Source organism: Anas platyrhynchos, chromosome 27 (genome assembly GCF_047663525.1).
Source record: "Anas platyrhynchos isolate ZD024472 breed Pekin duck chromosome 27, IASCAAS_PekinDuck_T2T, whole genome shotgun sequence".
Taxonomy (NCBI): domain Eukaryota; kingdom Metazoa; phylum Chordata; class Aves; order Anseriformes; family Anatidae; genus Anas; species Anas platyrhynchos.
In genome coordinates this window covers 6,109,526-6,125,238 of record NC_092613.1, presented here as the reverse complement: position 1 = coordinate 6,125,238, position 15,713 = coordinate 6,109,526, and the positions used below count along the sequence as shown (strand labels likewise).

The window sequence follows — 15,713 nt, the reverse complement described above, 5'->3', positions numbered from 1 at the left end:
TCTCAAAGAAAAAATCAGCTTCCCCTGCTGCAGCTTTAGCAAGAGAAACCTCTTGGAAAGCTGGATGTGACTGGCCTGTGAGTAACGAGAGGTTCAGGCCCCTTTAATCTGCCACCTGTCTGCAGAGCTTGGTGCAGCTGAAGAAGTGCTGGGGCTTTTGGTCTTTTAGAGGAATTGAGCTGACACCCAGCAAACTAATTTCTCATTGCTCACCAGATGACTGCTAAATAAAGACAGCAAATGCATAATTTAGGGTATGCCCAGCAGAAAGAGGGAAGTGATGGTATCCAAGGCCCTGATGAGCTTTCCCATGAAACCTCACATGCATTTCTGGTCCTCTGTGACTTTAGAAGAAGCCACTGGATCTTGCTTTCCATGCTGTAGCAAAAAATTTAAAATAAATAAATAAATAAATAAAGACTGCTGGAAGTAGGCATGCTGGTTTTCTCTGGCAGCACTGGTGAATAAGCTGGGGAGAGCTGTTAAAAGTACAGCACAGTGCTGCAGAAGCACAGAGCTACGTCTGAGTCTGGCTGGTTCGTGGATTCCTGCAGAGATGCAAAGATGTCTCATAACAGTGAAAGGTAGAGACCAAGTGCATGGGAAATACATGTTTGATAATTTATGGCGAGGTTATTCAGGATAATGGGGTGATCAGGTCTCTGCCAGTTCAGTGTTCCTTTGGCAACTCTTGGAAATTGCCAGCCTGTATCAGAGCTACACTGGAGATCCATAAATAAATTACATGTTTGACTCACTTGGACATTTACATCAGTAAATAATCCACTCTTAAAGTACTGTCACTTCCCTTCTGTTGTATCACCTGATGTTGAGAACAGCCCTCTTCTGCTTCTTCCTCTGTTGTCTTTGTCATACTTCCTGCAACTTCTTTGCTCAGCCTACCAGATTCTTGCTCTGTGTAACTGTCTGTACAAGACCTTCCTCATATCTATATCAGGGCTCATCTTTGCAGCTGGCAGAGCAAGACAAACTCTGTTCAAAAACACCCCAGTGCCCTCTCCATTCCTCTGATGTAGTACCACGTTGTTCCCTTCCTTCCTTTCTGCAGAAACACGCATCTTGGCGGTCATTTCCTGGCACCCTGACCTCAGTGCTTTGACACGGTCTCCCACAGTATTCTCCTGGAGAAGCTGGCAGCCCATGGCTTGGTCAGGTACACTCTGCTGGGTTAAAAATCGTTTGGATGGCCGGGCCCAGAGAGTGGTGGTGAATGGAGTGAAATCCTGCTGGTGACAGGTCACAAGAGGTGTTCCCCAGGGGTTGGTGTTGGGTCCCATTCTCTTTAATATTGTTATTGTTGATTTGGGTGAGGGAATTGAGTGCACCCTCAGTAAGTTTACAGAGGACACCAAGTTGAGGGGAAGTGTCGACCTGCCAGAGGGTAGGGAGGCCCTGCAGAGGGACCTGGACAGGTTGGGTTAATTGGCGGAGGCCAATGGGATGAGGTTCAACATGGCTAAGTGCTGGGTCCTGCACTTTGGCCACAACAACCCCATGAAAGGCTACAGGCTTGGGGGAGAGTGGCTGGAAAGCTGTGCAGAGGAAAAACCCAATGGCAGCAAAGTGAGAGTTTAATCCTAGAACATTGGAATAAGTTTGCGTGGCCATAATAACCGAACCCTTGGGAGTGGGATAGAGCTTCTACCAGTGAATATAGTTGAAATACCAAACCCACCCATGGCCAGGCAGATACTGCTCTTTTTCAAAAGGATACTCCTCCACTCCATAAGAGTCTGCATTTTAATAGAATCAAAAAAAGCAAACGTGCAAGGGATCCTGAGAATTAACCAGCACCTCTGTCTGGCCTGAGAGAATCTGCATACTTGTGACGAAATTCTCTACTGGCTTCTAATAGGAGAGAGGTCTTAGAATGTATAGGCAACATACACATGACAGCAAAACCATAGCTCTTTCCCTCGTGTCCATGCACACATTTTCTACTCCCCATTCCCACTTTCTATTCCAGTTCTTTCCTCCTGTTGCTGGATTGTTGTGGGGTTCTGTGCTTCTTTTTTTTTTTCTTTTTTTTTCCATTAACTACGTGCAATGATAGCATATTCCACATTTTCATCTTTGGGGTTCTTGGGAGCCTGATCTGGTTCAACGTTACAGTAGAGAGATTCCTCAGGGCTGCGTTGGGATTTAAAGTCCAGGGTAACATATTTTAGGTCTTTGCTGTCATCCTTGGGAGTTTCCATTCTTTCAGTGCTCTCAAGCTGTGAAAAGAAAGGGTAAACAACTGTCAGCATGATTCAGCACCAAGACACAGCTGTTATCAAGGGAACGAGATTTTCCTAGGGTAAAGGAGAAGCCATGTAAAATGTTACCTTTGGTCATGACAGAGGTGAAAGGACAGAAAATTCTTTCCTTCATCTCCTCTCCTTGATATTTGTTACAACCTCATCTTCTAGCCTTGCTTTCTAGTCTTTGAGTCATTTCTCAGAAATTACTATAATTTGCTCCACCGTGTTTGTTTTTGTTTGTTTTGTTCTCCCCAGTGGAGTTACCTTCCATTGCCCTCTTTCTCTCCATCTAGCAACATTCCTTTCTCTGGTGACATTAAATGCCATTTCCCCTAATGCTCACAGCCAAAAGTGAGCACCAATGCCCTCATCCCATGGGTCAGCCAGCTCCTTACAGATTATTCGTAAGGGATTTAGGTGCAGTGTGGGAAGTAAGTCACTTTCCTTACCTGCGTTGTGTCCTCTGGTTTGTCATAGATGTCCTCTGCTTGCCTGTTACCTTTGCAAAGAACCATAACCATAGGTTTTAGAAACAGAGAAATCTGTGACAATGCATGGGTATTGTCTGTGCTACAAGAGTTTGGGGAAAGGCTTTGGGATTGCCCAGTGAATGAAGTGATGGGTGTGCCAATGGGACCCATCTACCCCGAATCTGGTGAACACGTTGCCCCCACTTCACTTCTCTGAAATGTTAGGACACGTTCTGTGCATGTCTGGAGGAAAGTGGCTTTGACTCACTGTGAGAGGAGGTCATAACAAGGAGCCCCCCTTGAGGCTTCCCAGGCTGTGCATGCCTTATCTTCTCCAGGGCACAGTGAGTTGAGAATAAGCTCACTTGGAGTGGAAAAATGATGGTCGGAGAAAGACAGAATAGAAAAAGAGGCATCACCAGTTTCCACATACCTCTTCTCTTCAGCTTTCTGTGGTGCCTGATGCACAATGTTATCAAGATAATAACTACCGGGATGAGCAGGAGGTACAGGACTGTGGATATTATGATGTAGGTGCTTACACCTTGGCTAAAGCAGGAAGAGCAAAGGAGTTACCAGTGTTAGATAACAGCACGGTATGATGCTGGTATCTGTGTTCAAGCTCAGAGGCTTTTCGGTGTTGGCTTTATTTTTTTTATTTTTTTTTTTTTTTTTGTGGCCTTACCCTGCTAGTGTGCTGTTACCAGGAGGGTGATTTTCACTGGTGGCTCTAGTGACTGACAACGTTGTTGCAGCTGGTCCTGCAATCACAAAGAAGAGAAGAAAAATTACTGGGCTGTTGTGCATCCCCCATCTGAACGTCGCTGCCATTGCTATCATGGGTGTAACTCTGGGCGTGCTTTCACAGACAACATAGATGAGGTGCCCAGGCTGTGTCCCATGTCTTCAGGAGCTCCCGGGAGCAGGCAAAGTAACAGAAGGATGGAAAGGTGGGAGGGAGAGGGAAGGGCTGCCAAGGAGCCCTGCTCCATGAACCCAGCCCAGGAGGTGGCAGAAGTGCTGGAAGTGCAGGCAGAAAAGCTCCCTGGCAGAGATCTGCAGGTAGCAGGGAGGTGTTGAACAGCCCCGTGCAGAAGCAGACAGAAGCTTGTGCAGACAGAGAGACAGCGATGGAGAGAGGGTTGGATTCTCAGTGGTGGCGCACGGGTCAGGAGGGACAGCAAGCAGGGGAGGCGAGGCCAAAATCTGCCAGCAGGTACTCACGCTTGGCCACAGAGAGCCGGACCTCCATTATCCGGGTGAATGGAATGGATGTGTAGGGCCTGTAGAGTGCACACCAGTACACACCAGAGTCCTGTGCCTGCAGCTTCTCCATGGTGATGGTGATGGTCCTTTCCTGGGTGTCATCCTGGATCCAGGCTCTGCCTTTCTGGGCTTTGCTGATGCTCAGTGTGTTCGGGAAATCTGTGCTCACCACAAGATCACATGTGCCAGTCTGACCTGGATATCGGCACCAGGCTTTTCTTCCAGAGCTATAGCCCAGTTTACGGTACGGGCACTGCACAGAGAGACTGTCCAACTCCAGCTTGTGCAACTCTGCAGAACAACAAACCTGGTGTCTGACCCACAATCTGGGGCACAAGGGCATCCATCTCCTGGCACAAGCTGGGCACCTGGGCCAGGCTGTGGCCGTCAGCCTGAGCAGGGCACTTAGGGGAGGGCCGCAGGGAGCCGTGCGCCTCGGGGACAGCGGTGTCTGCAGGGCTCCTTCACCCCGTGCTCTGCAAGCAGGGAAGGCAGCGAGCAAGGGGATGAGGGTGGGGGCTGATGGATGGGGTCGGGGGAAGCCACTCGCTGTGTGCGGGAGGAGGATGGAGCAGGGCAGCAGTGAAGTTGCCTCCCGACAGGACAGGAGTTTGCGTGGGGAAAAGGTACTCACCCTTGAAAACATTCAGCGAGATCCACTTCAGTGGAACATAGCTTTCCCAGCCTTTCCTATAAGCACAGTAATATGTGCCTGAATCCTCTACCTGGAGGTCAGTCATGGTGATGGAAAAATTCCTGTGTTTGGGGTCATCCTGTATGGTAATGTACCCCTGGTTGGCTTGTTGTGAGTACGTATAAGTTATTGTGCCGAGTAGTGCCACTTGAAGCTGACATCCTTGATCTGTCCAGCGGCACCAGGACTTCAGATCCCGGTACTCACGCTCTGCTGGGTAAGGACAGAGCACAGAGAGGTTGCTTCCTTCGTGCTGGCTCAGCTCCTCACGTGTTTGGGCTTGGAGACCTGTGAATACCAGAAGTGGTGAGGGAGAGGGGAGCTGGTGCAGGGCTGTCGTGGGCTGTGAGCCTGGAGGAGCCAGGTGTGGGGTGCTCTGAAGTGGGGCTTGTCCTTCCCTTCCCTTCCCTTCCCTTCCCTTCCCTTCCCTTCCCTTCCCTTCCCTTCCCTTCCCTTCCCTTCCCTTCCCTTCCCTTCCCTTCCCTTCCCTTCCCTTCCCTTCCCTTCCCTTCCCTTCCCTTCCCTTCCCTTCCCTTCCCTTCCCTTCCCTTCCCTTCCCTTCCCTTCCCTTCCCTTCCCTTCCCTTCCCTTCCCTTCCCTTCCCTTCCCTTCCCTTCCCTTCCCTTCCCCAGCCCCCATGACAGCCGGTATCGGTATCGCTGTCCCACCACTGCAGGGCCCTGCAGGCAGCAGGACTGGGGACGGGTGTCCCATGGGAAGCCCCAGCCATGCCCAGCCCTCCTCGTACCTGGGAAGCAGAGCGGCAGCAGGAGGACGACTCGCAGCTCCATGGCCTTCTCAAGCGCAGGGCAGGGACATTGCCAGGGTCCGCCCAACGCGCCCCGTTGCAACGCGTCTGCCCGGGTGAAGCCTCCTGCCTCCCACTGACGCCACTGGAGGAAGTGCCTGAGGTCTTGCCTTCCCACGGAAGTCCTTCACCACGTTTTGCAAGGCCACCGAATAACAAGAGCAGCTCAGGGTGCGTTAGGGGAAGTGGCCGAGAGCAGAGCACAGACCATCCTGACGCCAGAGGCCCTTTGCTGCTCTCCCTTGGCCGTTGTCACGCTCTGCCCTCATGCCAGTGGCAACAGGGCACTCCTTTGGCATTTCCAAGGCTTGGGAGATGGGGCAGGTCCTTTACTGTGGCCCTGCCCTTCCCTCTGTGCTCCCCAGGTGCCCCCTGCCCAGGCCCTTGCCCAAAGTCCCCTCAAGGCGTGGTGGCAGAGAGGCCGGGCTCTATGCAGGGAGCCTCCTCTCCATGCCGTGCCTCCTTGGGCTCTCCTCCACCACAGCCAGTCCCCTCGTTGTCCATGCCATGCCTGGCACCGAGCCCGTGGGCTGCCTACCCACGCTGTGCCAAGCTGGAGGAACCAAACGGAGCCACTGGGCTTTTGCACAGTTTATTTGACTGGAACAACCGCACAGGGCCCTGGTGCGGGGACCCATGGGGAAGTCCTGAGGGTTTGAAGGGAAGTGAGGGAAGTGTGGGCGCTCTGTGGTGAGGCTGTGCTTGCTGCACCAGCTCTGAGGCAAGAAGTGGCGATGTGCTGCCCCTGGCAGGGCTGGCGGGCAGTGGCAGAGCCTGGCCTGGGCCGTGTGGCAGGGTTTGCCAGGCGTGGGCTGCTTTCTGCCCTGAGGAGCCCCAGGAGTTGCCATGCTGGGAGCCCGGGGGGAAAGCGGGCCTCAGTTCATGGGGGAGGCCGGCCTGGGTTCTCTGGAGCTCAGGGTAACAGCTTGCAGGTTGGGATTTCCCTCCGGACATGTCTCCAGGCTTGGAAACAGAGATCCTTTTGGTCCCAGGTCTGGCGTCAGCTCCTTTCCTCCTCAGGCAGCTGTCCAGGGCTGCCTTCTGCTGTCCTGAGTTTCTGAAAGAAAGAGGGAGGCAGGCTCCTCAGTGACATCGGCCCATGGAGAGAAGCATGTGGAGGAGGGCTGCTCATCCTTTCTGGAGCATTAAGTGATCGCATCACACCTCTCGCTCCCCAGTTGGGAGCCGTGGACAAACAGCACGTGCAAGTACCACCCTGGGGCTTCTCTGGAGCCCAGGTGTGCTTTTGCCATTGTGGGTGTGTGGTTACCTCTTTTCTGCAGCGTCCCCTTCTCTGAAGAAAAACGAGGAGCAAGATGACCAGCACCTTATTGATGAAGAATCCTAGGAGGGCCTGAAGGGTGAAGCTCCATAAGCTGTCAAGGAAACAGAAAGGAAAGGGAGCAGATCAACCCATGGAAGAGAAAAGGCCTTCACCCAGAAGGAGAGGCTGTCCTTCATCCTTCCTTCTCAGTATCTGCACCAACAACACAGCCAGTGGGACCGAGCACACCCTCAGCAAGGCTGCAGATGACACCAAGCTGAGTGGTGCAGTGCATACAGCAGAAGGAAGGGATGCCATCCAAAGGACAGGCTGGAGGAGTGGTCCCACGTGAACCTGATAAGGTTCAAGTCCAGGTGCAAGGTGCTGCACTTGGGCTGGGGCAATCCCGGACATGAGGACCGGCTGGGAGAAGAACTCACTGAGAGCAGCCCTGGGGAGAAGGACTTGGGGTTCAGGGGGACGAAAACTTCAACATGAGCCAGCAGTGAGCTTGCTGCCAGGAAGGCCAACTGCATCCTGGGCTGCATCACCAGAGGAGTAGAGGAGGGAGGGGATGGTCCCCATCTGCACTGCCCTGGTGAGGACCCACCTGGAGTGCTGCGTCCAGGTCTGGGGCCCCCAGCACCAGAAGGATGTGGGGCTGTTAGAGTGGGTCAAGAGGAGGGCCACAAAGATGATCAAGGGGCTGGAGCAGCTGTCCTACAAGGAAGGACAGAGCTGGGGCTGTTCAGCACACAGAAGAGAAGGCTCTGGGGTGACCTCATTGTGGTTTTCAGTACTTAGAGGGGGCTTGTAAAAGGGATGGAGAGCACCTTTTGCTCAATCAGATAATGACAGGACAAGAGGGAATGGTTTGAAACAAAAAGAGGGGATATTTCAATTAGAGGTTAGGAGGCACTTCTTCACTCAGAGGGTGCTGAGGCACTGGAACAGCTTGCCCAGAGAGGTTCTGGATGCCCCATCCTTGGAGGTGTTCAGCATCAGCTTGGACAAGGCCCTGAGCAGCCTGATCTAGTGGGTGGCGTCCCTGCCCATGGCGGGAAGGGTTAACAAGATGATCCTTAAGGTCCTTTCCAGCCCAAGTCATTCTATGATTCTGCTGGAGAATCCCCGTAGAAATGGGGTTTCAAATACACTTCCAAAAGTGGCCTCCTCTTCCCAAGACATATTCTAATTTATCCCTTTCCACACTACAAGAACTTGAAAATATCCTTTCCTCACACAACATGGAAATAAGGAAAGGCAATGAGTGCAGAAAATGAGAGTGACCAGGTGGATTCATTGCCACATGGCAGTGAGTGAGGACAGAAGGCAGTTCCCAGGAAGCTAGGACTTGATTTCATCTGTCCACTTCTCCCTTTGTAATTAGGCTCTGGGCAGGAACTGCAAGAGGAGAGGTCGTCCACTGTAAGGACGCCTGTCCCACCCAGCTCCTCTGTAAGCGGGAGTCTTTGCAATGCCCAGACTGCGTCCCCCAGGAAGACAGGACTGCCATGGGCAGGACATCAGTAATGCTTGTCTGTGTCCATTCACATAGGTTTTTGGTGTTTGTTTTTTTTTTTTGTTTGTTTGTTTGTTTGTTTTTTGGGGGGGGGGGGGTTTGGCCTTACCCTGCTTGTGTGCTGTTGCCAGGAAGGTAATTTTGACCGGTGCCTGACAATGTTGTTGCAACTCGTCCTGCAATCACAAAGAAGAAGAGAAGAACAATTACTGGGCTGTTGTGCATCCCCCATCTGAACGTCCCTGCCATTGCTACCATGGGTGTAACTCCGGGCGTGATGTGACAGCCAACACAGACGAGGCGCCCAGACTGTGACCCGTGTCTTCAGGAGCTCCCGGGAGCAGGCGAAGCAGCAGAAGGATGGAAAAGTGGGAGGGAGAAGCAAGGAGCTGCCGAGGAGCCCTGCTCCATGAACCCAGCCCAGGAGGTGGCAGAAGTGCTGGAAGTGCAGGCAGAAAAGCTCCCTGGCAGAGATCTGCAGGTAGCAGGGAGGTGTCGAACAGCCCTGTGCAGAAGCAGACAGAAGCTTGTGCAGACGGAGACAGAGATGGAGAGAGGGTCGGGTTCTCGGTGGTGGGGCACAGGTCAGGAGGGAGAGCAAGCAGGGGAGGCGAGGCCAAAATCTGCCAGCAGGTACTCACGCTTGGCCACAGAGAGCCGGACCTCCATTATCGGGGTGAAATTAATGGTTGCATTGGGTGTGTAGAGTGCACACCAGTACACGCCAGAGTCCTGTGCCTGCAGCTTCTCCATGGTGATGGTGATGGTCCTTTTCTGGGTGTCATCCTGGATCGAGGCTCTGCCTTCCTTGCCTTTGCTGATACCCCGTCTGTAAGTGGTATCTGTGCTCACCACATGTTCACACCTGCCAGTCTGACCTACAGCTCGGCACCAGGCTTTTCTTTCGGAGCGGTAGCCCAGGTCACGGTACGGGCACTGCACAGAGAGACTGTCCAACTCCAGCTTGTGGAACTCTGCAGAACAACAAACCTGGTGTCTGACCCGCAATGTGGGGCACGAGGGGATCCATCTCCTGGCACAAGCTGGGCACCTGGGCCAGGCTGTGGCTGTCGGCCCAGGCAGGGCACTTTGGGCAGGGCTGCAGGGAGCCGTGAGCCTCGGGGCCAGCGGGGTCTGCGGGGCTCCTTCACCCCGTGCTCTGCAAGCAGGGAAGGCGGCGAGCGAGGGGATGAGGGTGGGGGCTGATGGATGGGGACAGGGGAAGCTGATCGCTGTGTGCGGGAGGAGGATGGAGCGGGGCAGCAGTGACGTTGCCTCCTGACAGGACTGGAGTTTGCGTGGGGAAAAGGTACTCACCCTTGAAAACATTCAGCGAGATCCTCTTCAGTAAAACATAGCTTTGACTGTAAGCACAGTAATATGTGCCTGAATCCTCTACCTGGAGGTCAGTCATGGTGATGGAAAAATTCTTGTGTATGGGGTCATCCTTTATGGTAAAGTGCCCCTGTCTGGCCCGGTATGTGTAGAAGTGTGTTCTTGTGCCGCTTGTTGCCACTTGAAGCTGACATCGTTGATCTGTCCAGCGGCACCAGGACTTCAGTTCCTGGTACTCATCCTCTGCTGGGTAATGACACAGCACAGAGAGGTTGCTTCCTTTGCGCTGGCTCAGCTTCTGAATTGTTTGGGCTTGGAGACCTGAGCATACCAGAAGTGGTGAGGGAGAGGGGAGCTGGTGCAGGGCTGTCGTGGGCTGTGAGCCTGGAGGAGCCAGGTGTGGGGTGTTCTGAAGTGGGGCTTGTCCTTCCCTTCCCTTCCCTTCCCTTCCCTTCCCTTCCCTTCCCTTCCCTTCCCTTCCCTTCCCTTCCCTTCCCTTCCCTTCCCTTCCCTTCCCTTCCCTTCCCTTCCCTTCCCTTCCCTTCCCTTCCCTTCCCTTCCCTTCCCTTCCCTTCCCTTCCCTTCCCTTCCCTTCCCTTCCCTTCCCTTCCCTTCCCTTCCCTTCCCTTCCCCAGCCCCCAGGACAGCCGGTATCGCTATCGCTGTCCCACCACTGCAGGGCCCTGCAGGCAGCAGGACTGGGGACGGGTGTCCCATGGGAAGCCCCAGCCATGCCCAGCCCTCCTCGTACCTGGGAAGCAGAGCGGCAGCAGGAGGACGACTCGCAGATCCATGGCCTCACCAATGCGCCCCGTTGCAACGCATCTGCCCGGGTGAACCCTCCTGCCTCCCACTGACGCCGATGGAGGAAGTGCCTGAGGTCTCGCCTTTCCACGGAAGTCCTTCACCATGTTTTGCAACAACACTGAATACCAAGAGCAGCTCAGGATTCATTTGGGGAAGTGGCAGGGAGCAGAGCACGGCGCGTCCTGACGCCAGAGGCCCTTTGCTGCTCTCGCTTGGCCCCTGTCAACGGGGCACTCCTTCAGCCGTTCCAAGGCTTGGGAGATGGGGCAGGTCCTTTGCTGTGGCCCTGCCCTTCCCTCTGTGCTCCCCAGGTGCCCCCTGTCCAGGCCCTTGCCCAAAGTCCCCTCAAGGCGTGGTGGCAGAGAGGCCGGGCTCTATGCAGGGAGCCTCCTCTCCATGCCATGCCTCCTGGGGCTCTCCTCCACCACAGGCAGTCCCCTCATTGTCCATGCTTTGCCTGGCACCGAGCCCGTGGGCTGCCTGCCCACACTGTGCCAAGCTGGAGGAACCAAACGGAGCCACTGGGCTTTTGCACAGTTTATTTGACTGGAACAACCGCACAGGGCGCTGGTGCGGGGGCCCATGGGGAAGTCCTGAGGGTTTGAAGGGAAGTGAGGGAAGTGTGGGTGCTCTGTGGTGAGGCTGTGCTTGCTGCACCAGCTCTGAGGCAAGAAGTGGCGATGTGCTGCCCCTGGCAGAGCTGGCGGGTGGGTGGCAGAGCCCGGCCTGGGCCACGTGGCAGGGTTTGCCAGGCATGGGCTGCTTTCTGCCCTGAGGAGCCCCAGGAGTTGCCGTGCTGAGAGCCCGGGGGGAAAGCGGGCCTCGGTTCATGGGGGAGGCCGGCCTGGGTTCTCTGGAGCTCAGGGTAACAGCTTTCAGGTTGGGATTTCCCTCCGGACATGTCTCCAGGCTTGGAAACAGAGATCCTTTTGGTCCCAGGTCTGGCATCAGCTCCTTTCCTCCTCAGGCAGCTGTCCAGGGCTGCCTTCTGCTGTCCTGAGTTTCTGAAAGAAAGAGGGAGGCAGGCTCCTCAGTGACATCGGCCCATGGAGAGAAGCGTGTGGAGGAGGGCTGCTCATCCTTTCTGGAGGATTAAGTGACCGCATTGCACCTCTCGCTCCCCAGTTGGGAGCCGTGGACAAACAGCACGTGCAAGTGCAACCCTGGGGCTTCTCTGGAGCCCAGGTGTGCTTTTGCCATTGTGGGTGTGTGGTTACCTCTTTTCTGCAGCGTCCCCTTCTCTGAAGAAAAACGAGGAGCAAGATGACCAGCACCTTATTGATGAAGAATCCTAGGAGGGCCTGAAGGGTGAAGCTCCATAAGCTGTCAAGGAAACAGAAAGGAAAGGGAGCAGATCAACCCATGGAAGAGAAAAGGCCTTCACCCAGAAGGAGAGGCTGTCCTTCATCCTTCCTTCTCAGTATCTGCACCAACAACACAGCCAGTGGGACCGAGCACACCCTCAGCAAGGCTGCAGATGACACCAAGCTGAGTGGTGCAGTGCATACAGCAGAAGGAAGGGATGCCATCCAAAGGACAGGCTGGAGGAGTGGTCCCACGTGAACCTGATAAGGTTCAAGTCCAGGTGCAAGGTGCTGCACTTGGGCTGGGGCAATCCCGGACATGAGGACCGGCTGGGAGAAGAACTCACTGAGAGCAGCCCTGGGGAGAAGGACTTGGGGTTCAGGTGGGTGAAAAGCTCGACATGAGCCAGCGGTGAGTTTGCAACCTGGAAGGCCAACTGCATCCTGGGCTGCATCACCAGAGGAGAGGGCAGCAGGGGATGGAGGGGATGGTCCCCGTCTGCACTGCCCTGGTGAGTTCCCACCTGGAGTGCTGCGTCCAGGTCTGGGGCCCCCAGCACCAGAAGGATGTGGGGCTGTTAGAGTGGGTCAAGAGGAGGGCCACAAAGATGATCAAGGGGCCAGAGCAGCTGTCCTACAAGGAAGGACAGAGCTGGGGCTGTTCAGCACACAGAAGAGAAGGCTCTGGGGTGACCTCATTGTGGTTTTCAGTACTTAGAGGGGGCTTGTAAAAGGGATGGAGAGCACCTTTTGCTCAATCAGATAATGACAGCACAAGGGGGAACGGATTTAGATAAAAAGAGGGGAGATTTAAATTAGAGGTTAGGAGACAGTTCTTCACTCAGAGGGTGCTGAGGCACTGGAACAGCTTGCCCAGAGAGGTTCTGGATGCCCCATCCTTGGAGGTGTTCAGCATCAGGTTGGACAAGGCCCTGAGCAACCTTATCTAGTGGATAGTGTCCCTGCCCATGGCAGGGAGGGTTAACAAGTTGATCCTTAAGGTCCTTTCCAGCCCAAGTATTCTACGATTCTGTGGAAGAATCTCCGTAGAAATGGGGTTTCAAATACACTTCCAAAAGCGTCCTTCTCTTCCCAAGACATATTCTAGTTCGTCCCCTTCCATACTACAAGAACTTGAAAATATCCTTTCCTCACACACCATAGAAATAAGGAAAGGTAAAGAGTGCAGATTGTGACAGTGACCATGTGGATTCATTGCCACATGGCAATGAGTGAGGACAGAAGGCAGTTCCCAGGAAGCTAGGAGATGATTTCATCTGTCCACTTCTCCCTTTGTAATTAGGCTCTGGGCAGGAACTGGGAGAGGAGAGGTCGTTCACTGTAAGGACGCCTGTCCCACCCAGCTCCTCTGTAATCAGGAGTCTTTGCAATGCCCAGAGGCTGCCTCCCCCAGGAAGACAGGACTGCCATGGACAGGACATCAGTAACGCTTGTCTACGTTTGAGCTCAGAGGCTTTCTTTTGGGCTTACTGTGCTTGTGTGCTGTTGCCAGGAGGGTAATTTTGACTGGTGCCTGTAGTGACTGACAACGTTGTTGCAGCTGGTCCTGCAATCACAAAGAAGAAGAGAAGAACAATTACTGGGCTGTTGTGCATCCCCCATCTGAACGTCCCTGCCATTGCTGCCATGGGTGTAACTCTATGCATGAGGTGACAGAGAACACAGACGAGGTGCCCAGACTGCGACCTGTGTCTTCGGGAGCTCCCAGGAGCAGGCGAAGCAGCAGAAGGATGGAAAGGTGGGAGGGAGAGGCAAGGAGCTGCCGAGGAGCCCTGCTCCATGAACCCAGCCCAGGACGTGGCAGAAGTGCTGTAAGTGCAGGCAGAAAAGCTCCCTGGCAGGGATCTGCAGGTAGCAGGGAGGTGTTGAACAGCCCTGTGCAGAAGCAGACAGAAGCTTGTGCAGACAGAGACAGAGATGGAGAAAGGGTTGGGTTCTCGGTGGTGGGGCACAGGTCAGGAGGGAGAGCAAGCAGGGGAGGCGAGGCCAAAATCTGTCAGCAGGTACTCACGCTTGGCCACAGAGAGCCGGACCTCCATTATCGGGGTGAAATGAATGGTTGGGTAGAGCCTGTAGAGTGCACACCAGTACACGCCAGAGTCCTGTGCCTGCAGCTTCTCCATGGTGATGGTGACGGTCCTATTCTGGGTGTCATCCTGGATCGAGGCTCTGCCTTCCTTGCCTTTGCTGATACCCCATGTGTAAGTGGTATCTGTGCTCACCATGAGTTCACACCCGCCAGTCTGACCTACAGCTCGGCACCAGGCTTTTCTTTCCGAGCGGAAACCCAGGGCATGGTACGGGCACTGCACAGAGAGACTGTCCAACTCCAGCTTGTGCAACTCTGCAGAACAACAAACCTGGTGTCTGACCCGCAATCTGGAGCACGAGGGCATCCATCTCCTGGCACAAGCTGGACACCTGGGCCAGGCTGTGGCCATCAGCCCTGGCAGGACACTTTGGGCAGGGCCGCAGGGAGCCGTGAGCCTCGGGGCCAGCGGGGTCTGCGGGGCTCCTTCACCCCGTGCTCTACAAGCAGGGAAGGCAGCGAGTGAGGGGATGAGGGTGGGGGCTAAGGGATGGGGTCAGGGGAAGATGCACGCTGTGTGCGGGATGAGGATGGAGCAGGGCAGCAGTGATGTTGCCTCCTGACAGGACAGGTGTTTGCGTGGGGAAAAGGTACTCACCCTTGAAAACAGTCAGTGAGATCCACTTCAGTGGAACATTTATTTGACTGTAAGCACAGTAATATGTGCCTGAATCCTCTACCTGGAGGTCAGTCATGGTGATGGAAAAATTCCTGTGTATGGGGTCACCCTGTATGGTAATGTACCCCTGGTTGGCTCGTTCTGTGTGCGCGTATGTACTTGTGCCGATTATTGCCACTTGAAGCTGACATTGTTGATCTATCCAGCGGCACCAGGACTTCAGATCCCGGTACTCACGCTCTGCTGGGTAAGGACACAGCACAGAGAGGTTGCTTCCTTCGCGCTGGCTCAGCTCCCCAGGTGTTTGGGCTTGGAGACCTGCGAATACCAGAAGTGGTGAAGGAGAAGGGAGCTGGTGCAGGGCTGTCGTGGGCTGTGAGCCTGGAGGAGCCAGGTGTGGGGTGTTGTGAAGTGGGGCTTGTTCTTCCCTTCCCTTCCCTTCCCTTCCCTTCCCTTCCCTTCCCTTCCCTTCCCTTCCCTTCCCTTCCCTTCCCTTCCCTTCCCTTCCCTTCCCTTCCCTTCCCTTCCCTTCCCTTCCCTTCCCTTCCCTTCCCTTCCCTTCCCTTCCCTTCCCTTCCCTTCCCTTCCCTTCCCTTCCCTTCCCTTCCCTTCCCTTCCCCAGCCCCCAGGACAGCCGGTATCGGTATCGCTGTCCCACCACTGCAGGGCCCTGCAGGCAGCAGGACTGGGGACGGGTGTCCCATGGGAAGTCCCAGCCATGCCCAGCCCTCCTCGTACCTGGGAAGCAGAGCGGCAGCAGGAGGACGACTCGCAGCTCCATGGCCTCCCCAACGCGCCCCGTTGCAACGCGTCTGCCCGGTGAAGCCTCCTGCCTCCCACTGACGCCGCTGGAGGAAGTGCCTGAGGTCTTGCCTTCCCACGGAAGTCCTTCACCACGTTTTGCAAGGCCACCGAATAACAAGAGCAGCTCAGGGTGCGTTAGGGGAAGTGGCCGAGAGCAGAGCACAGCCCATCCTGACGCCAGAGGCACATTGCTGCTCTCCCTTGGCTGTTGTCACGCTCTGCCCTCATGCCAGTGGCAACAGGGCACTCCTTTGGCATTTCCAAGGCTTGGGAGATGGGGCTGTGGTCCTGCCCTTCCCTCTGTGCTGCCCAGGTGCCCCCTGCCCAGGCCCTTGCCCAAAGTCCCCTCAAGGCGTGGTGGCAGAGAGGCCGGGCTCTGTGCAGGGAGCCTCCTCTCCATGCCGTGCCTCCTGGGGCTCTCCTCCACCACAGGCAGTCCCCTCGTT

General features: G+C 55.0%; 2 protein-coding genes across 2 annotated transcripts; both read right to left on the bottom strand.

Annotated features, from left to right (window-relative positions):
* Positions 1-1,743: 1,743 nt before the first annotated feature.
* On the bottom strand, positions 1,744-10,853 carry LOC113839921 (polymeric immunoglobulin receptor-like). Its single transcript, XM_038168344.2, has 9 exons — positions 10,375-10,853; positions 9,606-9,944; positions 8,930-9,262; positions 4,635-4,982; positions 3,959-4,291; positions 3,420-3,495; positions 3,168-3,283; positions 2,714-2,763; positions 1,744-2,237 (listed from the first exon to the last, which is right to left on the bottom strand). Exons 1-9 carry the CDS (start codon positions 10,532-10,534, stop codon positions 2,055-2,057), a joined length of 1,938 nt encoding a protein of 645 aa, XP_038024272.2. The 5' UTR covers positions 10,535-10,853; the 3' UTR covers positions 1,744-2,054.
* Positions 10,854-10,955: 102 nt separating this feature from the next.
* LOC139999601 (CMRF-35-like molecule 4) lies at positions 10,956-15,637 on the bottom strand. The gene is made up of 6 exons (XM_072028292.1): positions 15,202-15,637; positions 14,443-14,781; positions 13,767-14,099; positions 13,226-13,301; positions 11,648-11,753; positions 10,956-11,434 (listed from the first exon to the last, which is right to left on the bottom strand). The coding sequence occupies exons 1-6, from the start codon at positions 15,242-15,244 to the stop codon at positions 11,378-11,380; spliced, it is 954 nt and encodes a 317-aa protein (XP_071884393.1). The 5' UTR covers positions 15,245-15,637; the 3' UTR covers positions 10,956-11,377.
* Between the last annotated feature and the right edge of the window lie 76 nt (positions 15,638-15,713).